This window comes from Eucalyptus grandis, chromosome 3, assembly GCF_016545825.1.
Source record: "Eucalyptus grandis isolate ANBG69807.140 chromosome 3, ASM1654582v1, whole genome shotgun sequence".
NCBI classification, from domain to species: domain Eukaryota; kingdom Viridiplantae; phylum Streptophyta; class Magnoliopsida; order Myrtales; family Myrtaceae; genus Eucalyptus; species Eucalyptus grandis.
The window spans coordinates 10,821,149-10,846,173 of record NC_052614.1 but is presented as its reverse complement, the minus strand read 5'-3'; the positions used below and the strand labels follow the sequence as shown (position 1 = coordinate 10,846,173).

Genomic DNA, 25,025 nt, shown 5'->3' with positions numbered 1-25,025 from the left:
TGTAGATTTCACAAACCAAGCATGAATGCATGCTCCATTCCTCAATCAACATCAAGCCTAAATACTCCTATCAATTTCAATTCAGAGAACCAGCATGTTTCACCGATTGGAAAGTCCTGATACGTGCAAACCAATTGTCAATGAACTAAGAAAGGATCAGACAGGAACAGCAACACATGGCAAGAACCGAATCCCATGATCTCTACTAATCATCAGTAAAATTCAATCGGTCGAGCACCGAAATCGAGTCGCATACACAATAAATTTTAAAGCTTTCCAATAAAAAATAAAAGGGTGCAAAACTCATCGAAACCGAGCCATCATCGTTCCTTCTTCACCAAACCATCTTCCTCGGCGTTCAATGGCGAGCTCACTTCTCCGACGAGTTGGGCCCTCTCTTCTTGCCGAAGCCGACGACTACAGCAAAATCCCCCCAAACAACAAGAAAGCAATCAATACCCAGTTCGTCGCAAAGGTCAAAATTCAACTAAAAAGGTATAGCTAATTGAAAGCTCAGGGAGGTGGTGGGGATTACCGGCGGTGACGAAGCGGCGGTTGTACTGCATGCGCTTGTGGGCGCGGCCGCGCGGCTTCTTCTTCTTGTCCTGCTTCGCGACCTTGGGCGTCTGCCCCCTCACCTTACCGGCGCGAGCCAGAGATCCGTGGACCTTACCTGCGAAACAAATGCGCCATCCGGCAATCAGCTATCAGATCTCGAATGGCGCGTGAAACGAAATGAACAGCCGAGCGAGAAGGAGGAGCTTGTGGATTTACCCATGGCGGATTGATGTCGGAGAACTTGCGGCGGTGCTGCGGTCGATCTCGGGGCGCGGCTGAGCTCGGCGAGTCTGGAGGAGGATGGAAAGGGGATCGGACTAGGGTTTGGGTTTTATGGAGGTGAAAGATGATTGATTGGGGCACGGGCGGCGCCTCTGGTCAGTATGAGCCGGGCTCGGCCCATCTCCGGGAGAATTTGATTTGGGCTTTTGCTTGAATTCTGGTGATTATTATTGTTGTTTTGGGCCGCATGCTTAAAGTTTTCTCTCTCCTCTTGATCTGAGGGTGTTATCACCGTCGTCGCCCGGTGGTTCCGCCCTCGAGTGGCTGCCGCAAAGTAGTTGCCGCTGTCGGCGACGGCAGCTGTTGGGTAGTGGTTGTCATTGCCTCTCTCTCTCTCTCACATATTCGAGAACAGCATTTGCAATCGATCACTTTACTTTCCGATGGTTGCGCTCAAGGTGGCCCGGCGCAAGGAGGATGCCCGGCTAACCACCGAGAGAATAGCATGTGTTTGTATTCTCAAGTCAAGGCTTATTGTTTGGGCGACTTGCTCATCTCTTCTTCTTCTTTTTGAATGGCTTTTTCTCTCAATTGATACAATCAAGCCCTCTATCAAGTTATTAACAGCATCCTCGACCTATAGATGTGGCACAAAAATGACCACAAGTCATCCTCATGACATGCCATAATCTTGGATAAATTGTAGGTATTGATGTGACACAACATAATTATTAATCTTGCCATAAACTTCAAAACCCAAAATAGGTTTATTATTAGCTTAAGCACGCAAAATGTGAAACGCATCTAAGACATGATCTCTGATATAAACATGTAAAAGCATGTTTATTTGCATGTGTCCAAAATGAATATAAGCGCGATGTGCCGACACAAGTGACATATTTTTCTATAAATTTATATGTGTCTTTTCATAAATTTTGTGGGATGTTGGGTGGGACATGAGACCCTTGGTCCCTTGCAAGCAAAAGGTGAAGGGTGCGAATTTTGCTTTTCAATGAAATTAAAAAAAAAAAATTGAGTATAAATCTCAATTATTAAGACTCTTTTGTTTCATGGAAAATGATTTTTGAAAAACATCTTTTAGACTTTATAGTATTCATTTCATGAAAAATGAATTGGTCGGAGAAAATATTGTCCATCAACGAAAAATCTTCTATAAAGGGAAAACAATAGTTTTCCACTTTTTAATATGAGGAAGGAGAATTTGAATGAGCATGTCTCTTGCCATGTAGCCAATGTCTCTACAATAATCACGTGCATTTGGAAACTTGAAGCATGATCCACGGATTGTGCACGATTTCTCCACCAGCTTTTGGAAGAAGTGGGGGACTCGCGTTCAAGATGGCAGTCAGGAGCTTGGGTTTTTATGTTCTTCAAATACCGAAAGGTGGGGTGTCTTTTTATCATTTTATCCATCCAGGGAGCTCGGTACCAGGAAAAGGTTTAATGTAGGATTGGGGATTCCTTCTTATCAGGGCTTTTGCTTTATCTTTCGGGTCGATTACTGTTGTTGTGTTGGGGTTTTGAAGGCGGTATTGGAATGGCTCATTTGCAAAGGACAATGCCTCTCCGAGTGCCTGCGGCAATCAGCTGACCCTTCTTCATTACTAGATATGGTGAAATTGCATTTACTGGGAGAGGAACCTCAGCAGTAACTTCTCAAGTGTTTCCAGCTTACAAAGTTGGACCGTGCCCTTCATATTTTGTATTTCAATCTCAATGGGGCTTCTTAATTTTGATCTAGACAATTTTGAGCTTCCTCTTAAGTACTATTCTAGTGTCCATGGATATCTATAACCCACTCGTATATATTAGGAGCAAATAAAGGCCTGATTTCAACTTGTTAGCGAGGTTTCTGAAGCGGCTCAATCTTCTGACGCAACAAAGTCATTTCCTTACCCTTTTGGCTCCACACATATCTCTTAACTGGTAATGTAAATACCCTCATAGTCTGTCAAAAGATTAGCACACCGGCTGGAACCTCAAGACACTTGTGGAAAATGGTGCAAGGCAAGTTGCCAATAATAGATTGCCATGAGCTGGACTACGAATAATGCTTTTCAACCAAATCTAACATAGGGACACACTAATGCTAGGAGTAAACTTGCGTAAATCTATGATTATTTGATCGAGTTTATTGTGGCCATTGGTCATTAGTAATTGATCATGAGATCGGCATGATATTTGCGTGATTAATCATAATAGATCGGATGAAAGAATTTATAGTGGTGGCGCACACTAATGCAAAGAGTAACTTTGCGTAAGTTTATGGTTATTTGATCAAGTTTATTGTAGTCATTGATTATTAGTAATTAATGATGAGACCAACATAAGTTTTATGTGATTAATCATAATAGATCGGATGAATTCAATGAAAGAATTTCTCATGGTGGCGTCGGGGACATCGGTACAAGGTTCCTAGTCGCCTTTCCTCGCTTGGGGAAAAAAAAAAAAGAGAGGAGAATATAAGGAAAATTTGAAAATTCTTTTCCCTTTTTTTCGGGTCTAAAAAATATGAAGATTCCGATCGCACGAGATACCCCGCAATCGGATTCCGGCAGGCACCGTGGCGGGGCCCACCGGATCGGCTTGGGAACACGGGGATGTTCCCCACGAGCGAATCACGTGAGGAGCACGCCTCCGATTCGCCCGCGACCTTTTTCGCTTTGCGCTTACCGTACGCCTCGCCCCACGCTATTCCACCCTTCTCGGGAGACATTGAAAAGCGCGTTCCCCGGCGGGTGATGCGCCAAAAGCAAAACCCCTCGTCAACCAATGAAATAAATTCGTCGAAATTTATGAATTTCCATTATTTTTGCAATAAAATACTTGTTGACGATATGAGAAAAATTATGTCGTGCAGGGGACGAATTACCGAAGATTCCGATATTTGAAGTTATTCTTGTGAGATTTTTATTGATCACAGTATTTACGTCATGATTTAACACAAGTTAAAACTAATTTCGTAGCTCATTATATTAAGAAGACATATTCGTGACTTCTTTTTTTGGGTTAGAAAGTTAATTAGTCCATAGCTAAATCTTGATTGTTATTTTTTATTGTGAAAGAAAATTAAATATTATTTTTTTTCGATAATCGAGAATTCCACCACGAGCTCCCTATACCTTGGAGGAGACTAACATATGACCCCGTCATCATGGCATCCACTTAAGACGTGTTAGTAGTTACAGAGTTTCGACCTTAAGACTTCTGCGATGAAGTGCTAAGAGCCGAACAAGTTGCCCACAGGTGGGTAGACTTTTATCATTAAATACTAACTCTTAATATTTTTTTGTGAAACTTGTCACTTTGACAATTGATTTCAAAAATTTGTAGAGAAATCTATTGCTTCTTTTCCTTTCTCCCTTTCATTTTTTTTTTAGTCTGCACACCAAACTCAAAATACTTGTTGGACAAGCAAAATGCTACCAACTTACAAAACTTGACCACATATCTATAACACCAAAAGTGCTAATTATCTCATTATAATAGTCACTCCCCAAAATAATAAATCAAACTAAAACCATACCAAGACATCCATTGTTGATATGCACGACGCTATCTGATCAATAGCTCATTCGATCAAGTCATGAAAGTGCTTGAGATCGAAGTATTCAACATGCAAGTAAAGACTTAACAAGTTTAATTATATTAACTTGAAATTCAAATGAGCGATATTGTCCAAGTTTAAAACTTATTAATCTTCATAATTCCCAATGATAAATCTTTCATGACGTTGCCCATAAATCCGTGCTTATTATTACTTAGTAAGGAACCCTATGATCTCTCAATCAACTCTTCGGTTCTTTCTCGTTATCCAAGCACCACAAAAAAAAAGCCTAACATACATAAATTTCCAAGACATGAAAATCTACACAAAGTATTCCAAATTCCAATGTTTATTGGAAATATAATCTTCATAAAGTACACCAACACAAATAAAATTCTTGTTGATTTTTCTCCTTTTATTAAGTTAAAAAGAAGATGGTAGTGGGGAAACTTCTTTTATTTTATTCTTTTTTATTTTATGGCGCTATAAAATGCTCAGTGGAGACCCAATCCTGGTTTGGTGCAGCACCATAAACCAATCGTTAGGGTTTTTGTCAAAATCCCCTAAATCCCCTACAGAGAGAGCCACGCCCACGAAGAGGCAACGCAATGTCGGACCAGCCGCCGGTGGCCCAGCTCGCCGCCGCCACCCTCTCCGACGCCGCCGACGCCGCCTCGCCGTCGTCCCCAAGCACGAGTTCTCCGACCGGGTCCCGATCCGCTCCATCCTCGGCCGCCCCGACGGCGGCTCCGGCCTCGCCGGCCAGCGGGCCCGCGTGGGCGGCTGGGTCAAGACCGGCCGGAAGCAGGGGAGCGGCTCCTTCGCCTTCCTCGAGGTGAACGACGGCTCGTGCCCGATGAACCTCCAGGTCATCGTCGACTCGGCCGTGGCCGATCTCGGCCTGCTGGTGCCGACCGGCACGTGCGTGGCCCTGAGGGCGTGCTCAAGGCCCCTCCCGAGGGGACGAAGCAGAAGATCGAGCTCCGGGTCGAGGAGGTCGTCCACGTCGGACCCGTCGACCCGGCCAAGTACCCGCTGCCGAAGACCAAGCTCACGCTCGAGTTCTTGAGGGACGTTGTGCACCTGAGGCCGAAGACCAACACGGTGCGTTTGTGAACATGCGTGCGTTCTTCGATTTGCGTTTTAAATTCATGTGCTCCGCGCCGCTGCTGCTCGTGAAAAGATGTGAAAATTCTGGTTAAGAGTTCATGATTGGGACAAGTTCAATTTGCTCTTTGTTCTAAGGTGGTGAGAATGTGTTTTTGATGTCCATCTAGGCGGATATCTGTCAAAATAACCAGAGTAGCTTCCTTGATAAAAAGCGCTTTTGCAGAATCCGAGCTATTGTTAGGATTTAATAGGCCAAATGCATCTTGACATCCACTTAAAAGATGTAAACAAATTGAGCCTTTTGGTTGTTGTCTGCTCATGAACATGCCCTGTATTAACTCATTTCAATCCGTGAGAAATTATACAAAAATGGGGAAGGAATTTGGACTGTGATATTTCCCTCATGTCATTGCCGAATTTTTTTTCTAAATGATAGATGCTTTCAGATTTCTGCCGTGGCTCGGATCCGTAATGCGTTGGCTTATGCGACTCACACGTTCTTCCAAAAGCATGGCTTTCTCTATGTACACACTCCGATTATCACCACTAGTGACTGCGAAGGTGCGGGTGAAATGTTTCAAGTAACAACTCTGATAAGCGAGGCTGATAAGGCGGAGAAGGAGCTGATCAAGAACCCTCCTCCATCTGAAGCGGAAATTGAAGCTGCTAAGCTTCTTGTAAAAGAGAAGGGAGAGGCAGTTGCACAGCTGAAATCTGCTAAAGCTAGTAAGGCGGATATCACAGCATCTGTGGCTGAGCTGACAAAGGCCAAAGAGAAACTTTCAAAGCTGGAAGAGAGATTCAAGCTAAAACCTGGTATCCCACAAAAGGATGGAAAGATAGATTATGACCATGACTTTTTCGCCCGTCAAGCATTCTTGACCGTTTCTGGGCAATTGCAAGTGGAGACTTATGCATGTGCTGTTAGTAGCGTTTACACATTTGGTCCGACTTTCCGTGCTGAGCAGTCTCATACATCCAGGCATTTGGCAGAGTTTTGGATGGTGGAGCCTGAAATAGCTTTTGCAGATCTGAAGGTAAAGTCATCTCAGTCCTTCAGTCTGACTGATTGAAAAGTGTTGAGATATAGCAAATTCCAGCATCTACATGAGATTTATATATCTATTCTTGTTTAGTTTCTCCTTATTGTTTCTTTATCATTGGTTTATTTCTTCTTGTAATGGGTGCATTTAAGAGGATAGTACGCCAAGTCTCTAAGATAGCATGAGGATTTCGTCCTCTATGTATGTAAACGTCAGTGGCTAATTGGCCTTGGTAATATATGCTATCTGCAAAGCTTAAGAATTTCTGGAAATGCTTTGTTATGATTTCGATGAATAGTCTACCATCCACACATTACTATCTTAATTTAAATAATGTCTAGTAGGGAATAATGTGGTCCGTTTCCTTTGAAGATGATGTGCCCATTACTTTTACCATTTTTGTTCAAAATTGTTAATTACATTAAAGGGTTCTATATTCTGTTCATGTGTAGGATGATATGAACTGTGCAGAGGCATATGTGAGATTTTTGTGTAGCTGGTTACTGGACAACTGCCTTGATGATATGGAGTTCATGGCCAAGAATTTTGACAAAACTTGCATTGATCGTCTAAGAATGGTTGCTTCAACCCCCTTTGAGCGTATCTCTTACACTGAAGCTGTGGAGATTTTAGTAGATTCTGTGAAGGGTGGTAAACAATTTGAGAATAAGGTGGAATGGGGCATTGATTTAGCATCTGAGCATGAAAGGTATGTAGTTGCATGTCTACGTGTGTTTGGTTGGTTTTTCTCAGCTGCAACAATTGAGAAACGTAGTGCTTGGGCATTTCAAAGTCTTTGGTAAAAATCTCATAGTGACGACACCCTCGCAGCTGAAAAATACTTTCATAGCTTTCATAGAAAGTTCACCTCTAGTAGCCTTGGGATGCCACGACTTTTAGGTTTTTTAAGAATATTTTATTTGGACAAAGAAAAAAGATTAATATGTTGATTCTATAATAATAAAAACAAAAATATTAATTATAAATACGAAACTAATAATAACCATAATGATGATACTAATAATAATCAATAATTCAACTATTTTTTCATTATTTATTTCAAATTTTCATTAATATTTTTCCCTGGAAGGAAAGTTTGCCACTTTTCCAAAATTTGATACAATAGCATTACTATATAAATTTTGCAATAGCAATAATAATAAAAAATAAAAATAAAGGTCATAACATTGGCAAAATATTGTTATTATGATTATTATTATTGTTATCATATAGTGCCAACGGTATGTTGCGAAAATTCTGATAATATGGACATAATAGTTGGTTACAACTCTACATAATGTTATAATTCTTTTCCACCATTTTGATAACCACAGTAATCTTGCTGTAGCTTTTGCTAAATGCAATGTCATTCGTAGCCAAGGTGAAACACTTTTAAAAGATGCATTCAAATGCATGTGCTTCAAAAGCACAGCATAGCCATAACTGTACCAAACAAACTCCATGTGTTCTATCTGATAGCTGATGGTTGTTAAACTTTGTTTTGGCCAATTTCACAGATACTTGACAGAGGTGAAATTCCAGAAGCCCGTTATTGTGTACAATTACCCAAAAGGAATTAAAGCATTCTACATGAGGCTCAATGATGACTCAAAGACAGTCGCCGCCATGGATGTTCTCGTACCAAAGGTAGGAGAATCAGTTACGAGTCACAATTGAAACTCTTGCAGACCAAGAGGGAAGAAACAATTAGCAAAATCTGCTAGGGATTAAAAGCAACTGTTAGGGAAGTAGTTGGTGGGCTTTATCATTGTGTGTACTTTTCTTCCAAGTCTAATATTTTCACTTGTTGCATTCAGGTAGGAGAATTAATTGGCGGAAGCCAAAGGGAAGAGCGTTATGATGTTATACGTGATAGGTACATTTCCTTGTCATTTTACCATATATGTAATAGTTTCTGCAACCCTAGATGCACAGTGGTAACTAAATCAGGTCGACTAATGGCTCAAATTGCATTATTATCAGGATACTTGAGATGGGGCTGCCCTTGGATCCATACGAATGGTATCTTGACCTGCGGCGATACGGGACTGTCAAACATTGTGGATTTGGTTTGGGCTTTGAACGGATGATTCTATTCGCTACTGGTATTGACAACATTAGGGACGTCATCCCATTCCCAAGGTACCCAGGAAGGGCGGATCTATAAGAACACACGCAGGGTAGCAGACCCGTGAGCCAATACATTCAGATTACTAAAACTTGTTATTTGCTTCTCTTATCTGAGAAAAGAGTAACGCAAGCTTAGCTTGCGTTTTTCAACTTTTCTAATAGTGGCTGAGTTCCTTTGTAGATGGAATTGCACACTGCAATTACTGTGGAGTTGTTCCTAGCTATGCAAACATTTCCTCTTGGGCATATTTTGTTAAGTCGGTGTTTTCACAGTATTATATACTTGTTGCTGCGATAGGCTTGTTTTGGGCGTATGAGTTGTTGTGTCTGTACTGGATAAAGTGACTGTAGATATTGTCCAAGATTGAGTCATTAATGTTGTCATGCTTCGTGCCTTATTAGAATCTGGTCATAATTCATGCCGAATGGAACTGATCCTGGAGCGATCAGCTTTCTTGGAGTGGTTAGTGCCTCGACACTAGACTGATTTCACACGGAAGAAGCATTTTCTATGGTATGGGTTTGCTCGGTCGTTGTGATCGAATTTGATCCGATGATCAGAAAAGTTCCGTGAAAAAGAGTCGATACCAGATACTGAAAAAAACAATATTGGAAAATCGGAGTGCTACGCTGCAAACCTTAGAATTTGGATTGGAAACTTCACCTGGGCACGAATGTTCTGATGCATCTTCGCTCTTTTCATTTCATGAAGCTGGTTGTTCGGGCTGCTTAGAAACCTGATTTGTCAGGTAGAGAGCAAGAGGCTTCTGTAGGCCGTGGCTGTGGGAATCATGCTAATCAGAGAAGCTTGCTAAGCCCATTCACATGTCTGAAAAAAATTAGTAACTTCACTTCTTGTTTGGGCTAATGAAGGAATTTAAGGTGGTTTGGTGATGGAAATCGCGAAATTTATGAAAAAATTATTATATCTATATTATTTGATGGATCTTTATATGCGTCACAAGAATTAATCGACTTTGGAATATAACTTTATTTAAAGTAAGAATGTTAATCGGGTCATGTCACTTTGTGAGTACAACTTTATCTAAAGTAAGAGTATAACTTTCTTTATTGTTTTTATTCATAAATTATGAAGTCAATTAACTTTTTTTTTTTTCATTTAAATGCTTCTCAAAGAAAGTAATGTTTGGTTACACCACATGTAAAGAGAGGACGGGAGCAGAGAGGGTTCGTACAAGGTGTGGCTTCGACTCTAAGACGGCGTGGAGGCGGGAATGAACCGAATTTCACATTACCTGGAATGAACTGAATTTCACATTACCTGTGTGTAGTGAGAGGTGAAATGTTTTTATATGTGATGACATTTGTCTAAGTTGTAATAAGGCATTTTTGGGCAAAACCCAAAACAACAAAACGGTGCGGGCTTTGGCTCTAAACGGATAATATCGTCTCACCATGTAATATTTGTTTATTTTACATCATTTTTGATAATCAATGTTTGTTGTGTCTAAATGTTACTTATACTATAAGTTCATTTTTTGATTGCTTTTATTTGTAGGTTTTCCCGTCAGAATAATATCGACTAGTTAACTAACAACACTAGCAAATTTATTCCTTGATAACATTGAAAACATATCTATTTCTTAATCGGAAACAATAGCTTTTCTGTTTACTAAACATATCAAATTCTAACTATTAAAAGGTGAATAAAGAACATCAAAAGCGCTAATAACTCTTGCAACATGATATGAGAGGGAACGTTACGTATGATGATGATATGTTGATGTGGCTGTCATTGAATTGCAATCTTATCCTTAATGAAAATAAATCAAACGGGCATATAATTCATATTAATTTTCTGGCAAAGAAGAAAATGTAGGTTTTAAAATAAAATAATATTGTGGCCCTAAAGTTTCTTTCCGTTAATCTATCATTGGAGATACCCAATATCACTATTCTAATCATGAAAAGCAAATGCTTTCTACTTCCAAAATCTTGAACTATATTGATTTTTATTTTTGAACAAACGGATTTTATTATAATTGTTCAAAATGATGTTTTCATGGGGAAAATTATTTTTCCACTTTTAAGAACCAAAGGGGAAAAAATGTCTTCATTAATATAAGGAAATGGCCTCCTAGTTTGGCCTCCTAGTTTTACGAAAAGGTTTTTGAGTATTTAGAAAATTTCAGTACTCAACTGGTTCAATGGCACATTTTCTCTCTCTCTTTCTTTTATATGCCTGAAAATCAAAGTGGAAAGCTATAAAAATTGTTTTTGTCATTTTCGACTTGAAACAAATGAAAATTTCATTTTAGGACTCTAGAAACTAAAAAAAGCAGCATTTACTACGTTAAAAGATTATGAAAGAAAAAAATTAGATGACATCAAAATTTCAGATGCCATTTCAAAGATTTCATTGTTTCAAAAGTTTAAAATTTCTTTAGAGTGAATTTATTGCAACTTTTTGCTTTTTGCAAATATCTTTGCCAAGCACATGCAATTTAGCTTTTTTTTCTCAGCATTTTAAATGCATGAAATTTTTCATCAAATGTAAATGTCAATACATAAACATGTAATTTCTCTTAATTTTAAGATTCGAATAATAATTTAGAAATTTCCTTTTTCCGAATCGAAATCTGCAACGACAGCGTTTTTAGAAACCGGACCCGCAGCAGCAGTCCAGTTCGTTCTACGGAAACGAAAGTCGCCGTTCTGAAGTTAGGAGGAGCTCAAAGCAATTGATGGCGATGAAGCGGCTATCGAAGAAATGGAGAAAGCCTCGCGGCGGCGACGGCGACGGCAACGACGACGACGACGGCTTCTCCCTCCCCACTCGGGACGATCCCTCTCTGGACGATTCTCGTCCCATGGACATCCAAGGTCTCTCTGCCTTCTCAAGTTTACTTTTTTGTTGCGTTTTCCTCGTTTAGGGACCACAAATGAGCACAGGAGAGGAGGAATATCCAAGAACCTTAGCGTAGATTCGTGTTTTGTCGCTTAATCCCTTCGGGGCAACTGAAATTTCGCTTTTTTAGCGTATTAGAATGGAACCCATCTCGGGAAAGTTAACTTTACTCCAGTTCGGTTTGTATGTGGGTAGGATTATGCTAGTTCTTTTTTTGTTTGTTGGGTCTGGGAATTTGATTCGTGATCAGTAATTGTGGGTAGCATTTGTTGAGTTCGGCTCTGGGATGGCTTTGTTTTCCCAGCTGAGATTTGTTCTTTAGGACCATTTTTGCTCTGCATTGTGTTTCACTCGTATGGTTCTTCTTTCCTCCTTGTGCAGAGCAAGAGGAGTTGGTTCGATCATTCGAAAAGAATCAAGCGGTGCAGAGTCTCTGTTGGAGGGTAAATTGATGACGAAACCGAGCTACATGTCTTCAATCTGTTTGGATCGTGTAACCTATATTAGTATATTTGTCAGTACTCTTCTTTTAAGCCGATGCATTCTAAAATGAAATTAACATCTCAATCTTTTCTCATTCGTTATGATTGCAGAGTGTATTTGGGGCATTTCTCTTTTGCTTTGCTGCCTTCCTCGTCTATTCCATATACCAGCAGGCTACCTATCCATGGGAATTGGTATGTTAGTGATGATCCTCTATTAAAGTCAGATTTTGTTCTCCTCTTGTCTTAAAATGACTGGGTTTTAGTGGTAGCTGAAATATCTATAGTAAGTCTTTAAAGTGTCCTCCCTGAAGTATCATACAACTAAATTAAGTGGGATTATGTGGTCAAGATTTCCTATGTTTGCACATATTGTCTTTCTGGTATGAATGGATCTATATATTCACGGTATTCCTCCAGAATTGAGACAATTTTGGGCGTGCATTGTAAACGCTTGGAGTATGATATTGCTTTTAATTGTCGCATGGCTGGTGAAGATTGTGACACAGTAATTCTGAATTGTCCACTTGTCTATAGTTCAAATATCATGTTTCTTCTAAAATATGGGATCATCTTAACATGGTTTCCCCCTATAATCAGCAATATCATGCTTACTTCATGGAGGAGGCTCCTTCTTGGATGATTATATTTGCAGGTGTGTTTCTCTCAATCACTTCCTGAGCCATGGTTGTTATCATCTGATCATGTCTTGCCCCATTCTTCTCATTCTTCAATGGGTTTATAATTATATCAATAGCTTAGCAGAGGTGTCTCATTAATATGGAACTGTACATTGTGTAGAAATAGTTCTTGCCCTTGCAATTCCTATGAGATGTTAATTGAAGAGTCTTGAGTACCAACTTCACTTTGGCTGAGCTCCTAATTAACATTACTTATACATGCCCTTGCCAACATAAGTCTTTTTCTTAATCGCACAATCCTTTCCTTTAGCTTTAGCGAGAATACCTGTCTTGGATTGTTTTTTCAGTTCAAGTTCAATTTGAGCATCCGCAGCTTTGATTTAGGAATGTTCCGTTTCTTTCCTTTCGCGTTTTGCATAGTTTGAGTATCTATGTCAATGTAGAACATGAGGAATGAATGATGCTAATTTAAACTACCCACAGACTGGATTGCTGTTTTAGCTTGCTCTATGGCTATTGTTGGGCTTATTCAAAACACAAGACAACATAGACAGTGGCTTTGGTATTCGTGCTTCACCAGCATTATACCAGCGATTTTTTGGCTGTATTACTTGTCAAGGTACGATATTTTTTCTCTGTGGTTCATATCTTGAAATTTTGAGGTCCTCTTTCACAAAACAGCATGGTTTAAATTTTGTTAGTTCATTTCTTCTAGGCATCCCACCCCACCTTTTGTTCCAATACATTGTTTCGTGCTTATTGCCCGACATCTTTCGTAGTCAGAGATGCTTCTTCACTCATATAGTTCATCACTTGAAAAATGAATCTCTTCCTTTTTCTGCCTGTGGTTTTTTCATACCAGTAGAGCACTATCCTTTATACGAGATAAAAGTGTATTGAGATGACAATTAGTGCCAAGAGATTTCACCTGTCGAATCTTATGACTGGTATTATATTTGATGCCTTAATGTATTATTGCCTTTCTTCATCATTAACATACTACTGTAAGTTATCTGATTGCGAAGATGAATCTGATGGTTTTGCAACAGAATTCCAAGATTTCACTGGGATGTTTTATGGCTCCCGTTTGGACCTCTTGGGTAAGTTACAAAAATTGACATCTGTACTGGCTGCTATTATGGTTTGCTGAGAAATTAACATTCTTGAACCCAAAAATGGCAGCGGAGCTGGCATCTGTCTATATGTGGATCACGTACTGCACGAATCATCAGAAGAAGTGAGAAAACTTAGAGGCTACATGTATACTTATAAAGCTAGCTGAAGAGTTGAAGATCACTAATATTCTTCTCATGTTTTTACCACTCATCAATGAAGATCGTTGGGCCAAGTCATTAAGCAGATGGATAAATACTTGAGGCTGTTTCAATCTTTCTTGAATTTGCGCATCATTCACCGAAGAAGTTTAGTCTAGTCACCCCGTTGCAGAGTCCCATTGCAAAGAGAGCTGCCTACATCTTTGTGCGACGTGTAGCACTTGTTCGGTCATGGACATACTTAACATTTTTTGACAGTTCATGAGAAATGTAGGGAAATTTGTGTAGATGTGATTTGATGTTCCATCCATCTGTTTGCTCACTTTCTCACTTTAAGAAATATGTCCAAAATATCAGAAGTTTGTGATTAATACAGAAGGCTGATGATGATATGGTATGGAAAACTTGTTGACAAGTAGACAACATGTTAATGTTACTTGTGATGGTCTTAGCATGGGGCAAGTACGATAAAGCTACGAGTCTGTAGCTAACACAGTGCTCCCGGATTGAACCCAGCATCAATTCCATTATCATGTTCGTAACGTAAGATGATATTGTAATTCGTCCAACCACATAATTAGAAAACACGTGACAATGGATCCTTGGTCCTGAACAGTATGAGGAGACGAGAAGTAACAAACCAACAACAATATGGTAAGAGGTTTTCTGCATCTGTCATCATGGTTTACGGACCAATCTAACAACGCCCAAAAATGTTGAACAAAACTCTCATTAAGTCTTTTAATCCAGACAAAAGCAAGATTTACTAAGCTAGGAAACAAAGATAACTCATTCATCGTCTTCAATGATCTTGGTGCCCAATCCCTTTAGCCCTTCTGGTGGGATCTCAGCAACGGTGACTAGAGAGTAAAGCTCCTCCTTGGCATCCTCGTCCTCGTTCCTCTTGCGGGCAACACGGACCCTGATCCTCCTCGGCACACTTCGAATCCCCCTGGCTCCATATGTGCTTGTTGAGCTTCACATCAACTCTCACGTCATTGGTTCCCATGGCTTTCTGGGCAAACTTCCGGATCTCTTTTATGGCCTTGGGAGCTTTCTTCTTGAATGTGCTATATTTCAGAAAGACAATGCAACCGAAATTAATTTCAAGTGCTAAAGGATCCATGTACCCCTAATGTCATTGCTGAATTCCAAACACTTCCACAAATATAAGAATTTAACAGCAGAGAAACCTAGGATGAGAACTACTTCCATGATAAAGCTTCATGGCAGGAAGAATGATTCAATGCCATCCCTTCACAAATCACTGACAAAATAATCTATAACCAGTGACCATGATCTATTGGTCGAGCCAGACACAACAGAAAATACGAAATTATGGGACAAACAACCTAGGCACTTATGTTAAAAACTGAGCCCAGCTAGTTGCTGATACCTTTCAATCAACCAAAAATGAAAATCAAGGAAGACAGACATAATCTTACTATAATAATTAAGAGTCCATGGATTCTAAAGACTACTGATGAGGGTGTCTAGCATGGTAAACCACAGGCACACATACTTGGAAAGAACGGAAAATTTTAATTGTATTTATGCTTTCCCTAAACTTGACTATAAAATACACAATAGGCAGCTCATATAAAGATTGACGATAGCAAGTGGCTATAGAATGGCTAACTGAAAGAATTTGTGCGTGAAAGTTTGGACCTTTTGAATAGTGAAAGCTATTGCGTAATATAGAGGAAGCACGAGGACTAAATTGAGAAGCCAAATTGAAATGACACTAGAAAGCCACCTGCACTGCCAATTCCAACTAATTAACCCCTTTGACAATAAGAGCTAATCACATCGATAATGCGCACTCGCCAAAGCCTCCCAAGTATAACCCATCAAAGATTATAACTTAACAATAGTTCTCAAACTAAAAACGCTCTAGCAGTTTAAACATCTCAAGGAGAATGCAGACACGGGTCGACTATCTCTATATCCTAAAGATTCTCTCTCGATCGTATCGGTGGATAAAGTGTATACGAATCTCGATAACACAACAAGAATAGCAGCACTTAAGCAGTCTAGACTATTGGCAAACGCATTACACGACCTGCATAGAGAACTGCTAACCTCAATACTTATATAAAAAAACAAACTTTGCAGCCAAACAAGGGACGAGACACAACAACTAGGGGCCTCACCATCCATGGAGACGCTTGTGGAGGTTGATGGTGTACTCCCTGGTCACCACCTCCTCTTTCCTGCCTTTCGAGTTCTCCACCATCCTCGCACCTCGGCTCTTTCACCTCGAGTCTTACCTGCATCCAGACCGAAATTCTCCTCATTTACCCAAAAAAAGACAGCACCCATCGAGCAAGCTCAAAGCAGCAAACTTTACGTCAAACCCGGGAAATAAACAGTAGAAACAAGACCAGGGAGCAAAAACTATCTACAACCCAAAGTTCTTCAGTCGCCGCAGATTCAGATCCAAGGCTAGAGAGAGGGAGAGAGGGAGAGAGAGAGAGAAACGGCGCATACCTGCTAGATTTTGCTGGGGGATGAGAGAGGAAACGGAGGTGGAGGGCGATGCTTGAAGCTAAATAAAGGTGCAGCAAAACCCTAGCTGCGCAGGAGAGAGATTGGGCTGGGCTTTGGTTACATGGGCTCAGTTGAGCCCATCAAAATGTGTGGGACTCCCTGACTAGGGATTGTAATTTCCATCCGTTCTTTCTCATTTTTTTCCTCTTTATTTTTCAAGCTTTTTTGCTTTTGTAAGAATTATTAACAACGAATGGAGAATTTCTCTAATTAATAAGCACGTTCTTTTTCCCAATCTGAGTCCTTGATTCCCATAATATAGCTACATGAGCATGTGGGTGCATTGAGTGCCCTTCAATTCTTGAATCAATAAATCAATTGTGTTTTTTTTTTTAAAGTTTTAATGCGGAAGAAAAGTAAGATGAAAAAGCTTATCATTCAATAGCAAACTCATAATTGTCCCATCAATTTCATGGATTATATAAAAGTAAGTAAGTAGCCAAATAGCTAATCCCAACAAAATTTTGTTTATATTTAGCTATAGAATATGATATGTATGATGCGTCTTACCTCTATAGACCAATGATCATGAGCTACTAAATGCAAAAAATGCATTATTGGATAGCTATTAATGGAGTAATGTTAGTATAATGATAAAATTGTGATTCGTGTGATGATACCGCTCGTGTGATGATATTGCTCGCATGAAAAGATGAAATCAAACTTTAATATAACAGTGCGAAATGCCTCCAATTTTATCATCGCCACTAAAAAGATCGCCTTCCTTTTTTTTTTTTTTTCCTTTTTTTCTGGGGGGTGGGGGAGAGCAAATCGGCCACGCTTGTCACGGACAGAGAGGGTTTAAGGTTTTGGCTTTTCTCCTCCTCCATCATCATCATCATCAGCTTCTTCTCGAAGCGAGTCGAAAGCTTAGTTTTTGCTGATTGCCCAGTGCTCTCTGGCATCCTCCATAGCTACAACGCCCCATTTCTGTTTCCTTTCTTCTCCTTCGCCCGTCGAATTACGTACCCAATGCTTCTTACTAGCCTGAGCCCCTGCGCCTCCGCTCAACCGCGGCTCAGCTTCGCGTTCGCCGACGCTCCCGCCTCTGTATCCCCATGTCCGACCGTTAATTTCCCGTTTTGCGCTCGGGGGAACTCGAGGTCGATGACCCATGTCGCTAAGGCGAGCAGAGGGTCGAGGCCTGGTGCCCGGAATTTGCAGACAGAGGAAGAAGGAGGAATGATAATTGATTTCGATGAAGCGAAGGGCGAAGAGACGAATGGGTTCTCGCCGAGCGGTGGTGGGTTTGGAGGGAGAGAAGAAGAAGATAAGAAGTATGATCGAGACCCTGAGTTCGCCGAAATCCTTGGGAGTTGTCTTGACGATCCCCAGAAGGCTCAGTCTAAAGTGAGCTCGTAATTTTATCCCTGAAGTATTTCCCCATTAAATCTACGGGTTTTCGCGCTGTTTCTTCAGTAATTTTGGAGCTGTTGCTACTCGGAGTGATTAAAATTTGCGTTTTTACGATGTCTGGACTCCATGTTTATGCTAAGTGTTTTCTCTTGCTAATGGGTGTTGATTATGTGGTTCTTTTGAATGGTTTGGGGGATCGCAGCTTGATAGTTGGGGTGGGGGCTTCTTTATTGATGCATAAATTGTGATACAGATCCTCATGAGGTTTGTTTTTGGTTGTGTAGATGGGGGCTTCTTTTGTTGATTATGTGGTTCTTTTGATGGTTTGGGGATGGCAGCTTGATAGTTGGGGTGGGGGCTTCTTTATTGATGCATAAATTGTGATACAGATCCTCATGAGGTTTGTTTTTGGTTGTGTAGATGGAGGAGAGACTGAGGAAGAAAAGGAACAAGATATTGCATACAAAGACTGGTTCAGCAGAACCGATGAAAGTGAAATTCAACAAGTGAGTTTAGATGTGCTAGTAATTTCTGTACCGATAATTCTTTGGGGAACCATGGCTCTTTGTATAAGTATGACATGAATCAAATGCTTGCGAGACTGCATCGTTTTTGAGTAAATGGACATGGTGCAGTTTCTAGAAAGTATCCTCTAGGAAAATGAGACAAAGCTGATTTCCTGCTACCTTGTGATGACTTAACCCACAAAAAGAAGTTTCTACTTTTCCTTTCAAAATACTGGCAATTTGGCATTAAAATTTTTGCTGAAAATGAAGGTTGCTTCTACCGATCATGCTTATTGGTCATTCTGGCAATATCACCACTTATGTCTTGCATTTGTGATTCTATGTTCCGAGGGAGCCGCTAAAGAAGCAACTTTTTACTCTCATCACGGATTCTATTTTTCTTCTCTTCTTATTACCTGGGACTTGGGAGAGGTACTGGGTTTGATTGATTACCATTTTGATGGCTCCATCCCTTTGAGAATTATACAGTAAATACTCAGAGGGATTACAGTAGAATGTCTTGAATGCTTTTCTGGACCTGTGGTCCTCCCAATTGTATTTAGTTAAGTTTTTTTTTTTTTGCCTGTGGGGTGTGTCAAGGGTTGTGATAGAAACAAGAGATTATCAATAACCGCGGTTTCCTGCATTTGTAAACTTTTCAGAGAAGTTGCTTAAAGGTTGTTTGGAGTCTGAAGTCCATCAATTGAATTTTGCATCTACATAGAATTGGAGCAAAGTGCATTGTAGTTTTAGAGCCTTCTTTGAATGCAGGGAACTCTTCTTTCTTTGTTAATATTACTTCCTTTATCTGAAAATTGCAGATTTGATTTTTCAAATTCGTACATTTGGTTTGAATTCTACAATGCTCCATTGCCAAAAGATATCTCCTTAATCTGTGATGTAAGTTACTCCATTTGGAATTTAATAGAAACCCCTTCTTTTTCTGCTATGATAATAGCTGATGATCTGTTTGTTCTTAATACTGTTGCAGACAATTCGATCATGGCACATTGTCGGACGTCTTGGTGGATGCAATTCCATGAATATGCAAGTAAGTAATGCTTTTTCTTATGAAGTTCACACAAGCATTTTAAGCGGCTACTTCCTCCAGCATCATTGCTGATACAGATGCTGGATTGGAGTGTAACCCTTTGAGCTAGTTGAGTGGTTTGTGTTGTAATGTGCTCAAAATCTATGTAATGAATCATGTGTTCCATTTGAGGCTTCAATTATACACATTGCTTCATTCGTACTATTCATTTGAATATATACTTTTGCAGCTATCACAATCTCCCCTGGATAAAAGACCGAACTATGATGCCATTCAAGGGGCCAATGTGACACCAACCACATTTTATAACATCGGGGACCTTGAGATTCAAGATAACTTGGCCCGTATATGGTATTCGTTCTAAAATTCCCTTGTCTCCTGTCCCTTCCCTTTCATGGTCTGAACTTGCTCAAAATTATGCAGGGTCGATATTGGCACGAGTGAACCATTGCTTCTCGATGCCTTGATAAATGCACTGACACAAATAAGCTTTGAGTACGCATTTCATGCCTCTGTATTTTTCTTTTCAAATAAATAAAGGACTTATCTTGAGGGCTGGAACAGTGAGCTCGTAACAATTTTCAATAGCTTCTTTTCAAGTTTGCTGAACTTGCATAAACTACGATCATGCTACTATCTGGGAAAAAGAAGGGCCCAGTCTTGCAGAAGTGGGGTGGTTGTAAATGCCTTCTTGTGGTGTCCTTCAAAGTCAACGTTACTCTTTTAAACACTAAGAGGCAATGGGATATATCCATTAGTACTTGGAAGACGTGGGTAGCTAATTTTCTGTCGCTGTGCTTGAGGACATGGATTAATTGAGTCCACCCTTTTTCTGGAACATGATTTTTTTTTTTGGCAGTTTTGACTTTTCTCTGGTGCTTTTAGATGACCCAGAAGCCTGTCTGAGCTTCTTTTTTCCTTTTTTTTTTCCTGCAAAGGACGTATGGCATAATTCCCCCTCATTGAGTTTTTTCTTCGCAGTTATGTTGGGATCAAGCAAGTGGTGTTTGGTGGATCAGAATTCGAGAGTTGGAAGGAGAATCTGACTTCAGAGGAGATGGGTTATAGTGTGCACAAAATTTAGTTGACTCATTCTATTATCAGGGATATATCTTTGATTGGAAGACCATGATCTACTTCTCTCCCCCTCTTTCTGAAGATGGGTTTGCTGCAGCGAGGAAGAGGGTCTCTTTTAGTTTGCAATCGCAACTGGAATCAAGGTCAAGAAGTGCGGGTAAAACGCTGGGATCTCCAACAGCTTGGATGGACACAAGCCTTGTGGCTCAGGAATGCGTACAGTCTTGCATCTTATTATTTAGTAGAGTTGCGCGTACTTGATTGAAAACACAGGCGGGCAGATAAATGACATCAACATATATTCTCTCATGGTGTTTTTGCTTATTGATATGTGATTCCCTGGCAAAATGAACTGGAGTTAACTAAAAGCTGCATAGAGGTAGTATGTTGTTAAACCTTGATTGAAAGCTTCTTCTGCTGACTGGGATCGTGCCTCTCTCTGTTACCTGTGAAGGAGATGAAAACAGCAACAGGCACTGGTATCCAAAACATCGGCACTTGTATCATAAGTGAAAGTGAATAGATGAAGCTAATCTGGTTTTGGATGCGGAAAGTAGGTGAGATGTGTGAGGGCCAATTACATAATAGATACTTGCAATAAATTAATCAAACTATTAGCAAAGAGGTTTCAAATTATTTAGACCAACTGTCGAAGTGGGCGTTTGGTCTAGTGGTATGATTCTCGCTTTGGGTGCGAGAGGTCCCGAGTTCGATTCTCGGAACGCCCCCCAGCAACATTTGCCATGAGCTCTTTTTTTCTCTTTTTAGCCCAGGTTGCACAAGAAGGGATCAAACCAGCGCTAATTCTTCGACTCCTAACACACGGACCATGCAATGCGAGGCCCTACATAGCTCTGCATGCAATCAGGCAGTGAGCTTAGCGATGAAACATATTTATGGATGCTCTTACTTGTTAAAATAAAAACAACGGTGCTAATGAATTCCCAATGATGCATTCAAAAGACATTCCGAAGTATGCAAGTGTTACACTTAGTTATCATTCCAGCAGTACAGGCACAGTGATAACAGACAAGCATTTGCAAATTGCAGACGTTCCAAATCATCCGGTTCCTGTAAAACTTTCCCATCCTTTTTTTTCCTTTCTCTTCTCGATGAATATTTTCCTCACAAATGAGGAAGAATTAATATTGCTGGAGAACTGCTGCTGCCGATAGTAGCAGGCAAGCAGCAGCATCACCTGCAACTGATAGGATCATTTCCTTCATATTGAGGAAAACCCTTTCCTGTTAAAGCCAAGCAAGAAATTATCCAGCAAGAGAAGCACGCTGTCTTATCGTGCCCCTTTAAAAGTTTGTCTTTGCCACACTATGTCCCAGCCCCCGGTAAATCCGTACGCTTCAGTAGCTTTCTTAAAGACTCCAAATTTCCATTTAAGTCTTGGCCAATCAGCAGTGCACCTTTTTGTCAAGTTGCTCAGCAAGTCGGAGTCAGCATGCTGCTGCTGCACGAGAATCGTGAAATCTGACAAGTTGGTGCACTTATCCATCATAGAGGCAATAAACGCTTGTACAACATCAATATGAGAGACCACCATGCACGCGACAATTCCTTGCAGGCTCTTCATTTCGGCACCATCTTCCCAGCCTCCTGGGGATGGCCACAATCTTGACCAAGCACCAGGACCAAGTGTGAGAGAGCTTGCATTAGGAAATGTCTTAAACAACAACTCAAGACTAATCATTTCCTTGACATCCCTATTGAATTCTGTATTCAAAGTAAGCTTCTCCACTGTTTTTCCAGATGGGAAGGCAGTAATGAGATCGCAAAGAAATGGGGAGTCAAGCTTAAAGCTTTTCAAACTAATAAGGTCCTTTACTTGGAGATCATCTGCTTGCACAATGGAGAGGTCAAAATCAGATAATGCCGGAGTTTCAAGGATGAGAGATCTGGGTTTGATGCACTTAAGCCTAAGTTTGACGAGCCTAGGAGCATAAATGGCCAGGGAAATCGGAACATTTGACACAGTCCATTGGCAGGACCTGAGGTCCGGAAGATGAATCTTCGGTTCTTTAAGTCCACCAACGCCGCGTAAGTTGAGAACTTGCAGAAGAGAAAAACAGGTACATAACTTGCTCAGATTCTCATCATCGAGTCTTATAAATTCGAGTGTCAAACTGGTGAGCGAGGGAAGTGGATTCAAGCCATCCACCGACAGCCAAGCATTCTTCAGCTCCAGCTCACAAAGACTACGACCTGCACATCCATAAAAGAGAGGAAATTGCTTAGTTATGGTAATCATTTACAGCCATAAGGTGGGCCGATTGGTTGCCATCCCACCTGTCTGCTAGGCGCATAGTCTAATTTTATACAATCGGTTGTCAAATTTCCTTTATGTTCATTTGGGTCCGCCCCTCTCGAGCTAAGATTTTGCCGAACTTTTTATCTCGCCCTGTAAACTAAGTTTCTGTGTCCATCATCAACGCTGACGGTTGGATTAGAAGGGTGCCAGCATCACAACGTAGGCTAGCCACCAAGTTGGTTCGATTCCATCAACCATGTCCAGAAAACAGGACTTTTCTGTTGAAGCACAAGATGACATACCAAAAACTCTCGGCTTTTCGGATTGTCCTAGTCCCAGTCAACTTGGATACGAATCTACTCAATCCCGAGAACAGAACAAAAGCGATCAGAATCGTTGCTGCTAATCTATGGATGCTACAGATTCCAGCAGAACTGTTGGCTAATTCCATATGCAGGGTTCCACCTCAACCCAGAAAAGAAAAGGGAGGAAAAAAAAAACAAGATTGGCTCTTGCAATCCACCCAGAATTGTAGGCCTAACCTCACACCTCTTCCTAAATTTCTTCATGACTCACCTCGGAAAGAAGCAACCAAAAAAAAAAAAAAAAAGAAAAAAAAAACCAAAGAAAGCAGAGCACTCACAACAGGAGGAAACGAGGGCCAAAACGTCCGATTTCCTCCAGCAAGACTGGACCCAGAAGTCCGATATCGACAGCGCCCTCAGCCCCTCGCAGACCCTCGGCAGCCACCCCGCGAGGAACCCCACCTCCATCAGGTACATGTCGTCCCCGGACTCGTCGTCCTCCATGTCCTCGAACGAGTCGGCGAACGACGCATCGACCCCGATCGCCACGGACTCGACGGCCCCCCATCCGAGGACGGCGCTCGCCACCAGTGACTTGAAGGGGACGACGAGGGACCTGGTGTCGGGCGACCGGGACCGGAGGTAGCGGGCGAGGGAGCAGAGGAGGGCGACGGACGTGACGCCGCGGGCGGCGGCGTTGAGGGTCCGCGAGGCGGCCCGGCAGCGGGCGACGTCGGCGGAGTCGGGGAGGCGGCCGAGGATGTCGAGGATCAGGTGGTGGGGAAGATCCTCCATTGCCACGCGTGGCGCAGAGAGAGGGAGAGAGACAGGGGAGGTAGGAGACGACAGAGGAGTTAGTTTGGTTGGTTTGGTTTGGGCACGAGGGGAAGGAAACTTGGAATGACACGTCATTGCGAAAATGGACATGGTTGGACTTTTCTAGGGGTGATTGATTGATTGATTACCAAAAAAAAAGTACAGATTTTCTTATTTTAACATTTATTTTAGATTTTCCTCTATCATTAGTATCCAAGAAAAAACCTAAACTACTTTTATTTAGAGTTAATACCTTGAAAAACCCCAAACTGATACAATTTTGTGACAAATTTACCCAAAACTATTTTTTCACCATCAAAAACTCCAAACCGATATACAAAATTTACTCCTAAACTGGTACAATTTCGTGACAAATTTATCCTTTGTTAATTTTAGTTAACTTTTCTTGTTAAATTATAAAGTTAAATAACACGTGACAATTGACCGGTATATCAATTTGGAATTTTACACTCTGTTTGTCATAGTTTATAATTTTTTTGATTTTTTTGTGGTAGTAATATAATTTTTCGGAGGGTATATTAGTCACAAATTTACCAATTTGGGGTTTTTTGTGGTCAAATAAATTAGTTTGGGGTAAATTATCATAAAATGTACCAGTTTAGAGTTTTTTTATAGTTAGTCGGGGTAAATTTGTCACATGCACTGGGTTTGGGGTTTTCATGATCAAAAAATAATTTGGAGTAAATTTGTCTATAAATGTCTGGTTTGAAGTTTTTAAGGTATTAACCATTTTATTTATTTAGCCATTAATTTTTTTAATTTTGTCAATTAAATTCTATACCTTTTCATGTTTTGTCAGTTAATTTTATCAAATCAATTTTGAATGAAAATTGTTGACAATCGATATTAATGTGAACAATTTTATTACGATATTTTAATATAATATTTATTATGTATTTACTTTAGTTATTTATTTCTTTTTTTCCTTTTTTTCCATTTGCTAACTCAAGTTGATGGCCGGCAAAGGTCACCATCCTTAAGTATGGGCTGTCCTCGCCTGAGGTTAGCAATGTCGACCATCGATGAGGCTTACTGGTGGCTGATGAGGAAAAAGGAAAAAGAAAAAGAAAAAAAGATAGGAAGAAGACAAAGGAAAAGAAAAAAAAAAAGGAAAAGAGGAGAAAATAAAAAAAAAAATAAAATAAAAAAAAAAAAAAAATGTTATCAAAATATTATTATGTAAGTC

The 25,025-nt window shown here is 40.5% G+C and overlaps 6 protein-coding genes and 1 non-coding gene across 9 annotated transcripts; 4 read left to right on the top strand and 3 right to left on the bottom strand.

Annotated features, from left to right (window-relative positions):
• Positions 1-177: 177 nt before the first annotated feature.
• On the bottom strand, positions 178-910 carry LOC120291292 (40S ribosomal protein S30). Its single transcript, XM_039308465.1, has 3 exons — positions 775-910; positions 536-673; positions 178-417 (listed from the first exon to the last, which is right to left on the bottom strand). The coding sequence occupies exons 1-3, from the start codon at positions 776-778 to the stop codon at positions 371-373; spliced, it is 189 nt and encodes a 62-aa protein (XP_039164399.1). The 5' UTR covers positions 779-910; the 3' UTR covers positions 178-370.
• Positions 911-4,863: 3,953 nt separating this feature from the next.
• LOC104436522 (asparagine--tRNA ligase, cytoplasmic 1) lies at positions 4,864-9,043 on the top strand. Its single transcript, XM_010049323.3, is given in 8 exon segments — positions 4,864-5,022; positions 5,025-5,277; positions 5,280-5,452; positions 5,905-6,495; positions 6,954-7,210; positions 8,019-8,148; positions 8,319-8,377; positions 8,485-9,043. Coding segments are annotated over 8 exon segments (1,713 nt in total). The 5' UTR covers positions 4,864-4,956; the 3' UTR covers positions 8,669-9,043.
• Positions 9,044-11,283: 2,240 nt separating this feature from the next.
• LOC104436521 lies at positions 11,284-14,301 on the top strand. 3 transcript variants are annotated; one of them, XM_010049321.3, is made up of 7 exons: positions 11,284-11,475; positions 11,882-11,993; positions 12,094-12,177; positions 12,583-12,637; positions 13,107-13,242; positions 13,673-13,723; positions 13,806-14,301. In XM_010049321.3, exons 1-7 carry the CDS (start codon positions 11,363-11,365, stop codon positions 13,903-13,905), a joined length of 651 nt encoding a protein of 216 aa, XP_010047623.2. In that variant the 5' UTR covers positions 11,284-11,362; the 3' UTR covers positions 13,906-14,301. The 3 variants fall into 3 exon arrangements, with proteins under 3 accessions (XP_010047623.2, XP_010047622.2, XP_010047624.2); XM_010049320.3 differs by having other exon boundaries at positions 11,882-12,014; XM_010049322.3 differs by having other exon boundaries at positions 11,288-11,475; positions 11,882-11,943.
• A 131-nt stretch (positions 14,302-14,432) lies between these two features.
• On the bottom strand, positions 14,433-16,458 carry LOC104436520 (60S ribosomal protein L31). The gene is given in 4 exon segments (XM_010049319.3): positions 14,433-14,851; positions 14,853-14,967; positions 16,051-16,167; positions 16,388-16,458. Coding segments are annotated over 3 exon segments (363 nt in total). The 5' UTR covers positions 16,134-16,167; positions 16,388-16,458; the 3' UTR covers positions 14,433-14,686.
• A 755-nt stretch (positions 16,459-17,213) lies between these two features.
• On the top strand, positions 17,214-20,746 carry LOC104436519. The gene is made up of 7 exons (XM_010049316.3): positions 17,214-17,797; positions 18,224-18,309; positions 19,131-19,209; positions 19,301-19,360; positions 19,590-19,711; positions 19,784-19,855; positions 20,342-20,746. The coding sequence occupies exons 1-7, from the start codon at positions 17,420-17,422 to the stop codon at positions 20,442-20,444; spliced, it is 900 nt and encodes a 299-aa protein (XP_010047618.2). The 5' UTR covers positions 17,214-17,419; the 3' UTR covers positions 20,445-20,746.
• A 273-nt stretch (positions 20,747-21,019) lies between these two features.
• On the bottom strand, positions 21,020-23,840 carry LOC104436518 (F-box/LRR-repeat protein At4g29420). Its single transcript, XM_010049315.3, has 2 exons — positions 23,341-23,840; positions 21,020-22,651 (listed from the first exon to the last, which is right to left on the bottom strand). The coding sequence occupies exons 1-2, from the start codon at positions 23,795-23,797 to the stop codon at positions 21,729-21,731; spliced, it is 1,380 nt and encodes a 459-aa protein (XP_010047617.2). The 5' UTR covers positions 23,798-23,840; the 3' UTR covers positions 21,020-21,728.
• TRNAP-UGG lies at positions 21,094-21,165 on the top strand. The gene has a single exon. It is a non-coding gene; the product is annotated as a tRNA-Pro (tRNA).
• Positions 23,841-25,025: the final 1,185 nt, after the last annotated feature.

Coding starts and splice junctions, on each gene's coding strand:
- LOC120291292 (XM_039308465.1), bottom strand. Junction 418..535: donor CCGCCGCTTCGTCACCGCCG/GTAATCCCCACC, acceptor ATTTTGCTGTAG/TCGTCGGCTTCGGCAAGAAG.
- LOC104436521 (XM_010049320.3), top strand. CDS start 11,363: ATGGAGAAAGCCTCGCGGCGGCGACGGCGACGGCAACGACGACGACGA. Junction 12,015..12,093: donor TAACCTATATTAGTATATTT/GTCAGTACTCTT, acceptor TTATGATTGCAG/AGTGTATTTGGGGCATTTCT. Junction 13,724..13,805: donor CTCCCGTTTGGACCTCTTGG/GTAAGTTACAAA, acceptor CAAAAATGGCAG/CGGAGCTGGCATCTGTCTAT.
- LOC104436519 (XM_010049316.3), top strand. CDS start 17,420: ATGCTTCTTACTAGCCTGAGCCCCTGCGCCTCCGCTCAACCGCGGCTC. Junction 19,712..19,783: donor GATAACTTGGCCCGTATATG/GTATTCGTTCTA, acceptor AAAATTATGCAG/GGTCGATATTGGCACGAGTG. Junction 19,856..20,341: donor CTGACACAAATAAGCTTTGA/GTACGCATTTCA, acceptor TTTTCTTCGCAG/TTATGTTGGGATCAAGCAAG.
- LOC104436518 (XM_010049315.3), bottom strand. CDS start 23,797: ATGGAGGATCTTCCCCACCACCTGATCCTCGACATCCTCGGCCGCCTC. Junction 22,652..23,340: donor GGCCCTCGTTTCCTCCTGTT/GTGAGTGCTCTG, acceptor ATGGATGTGCAG/GTCGTAGTCTTTGTGAGCTG.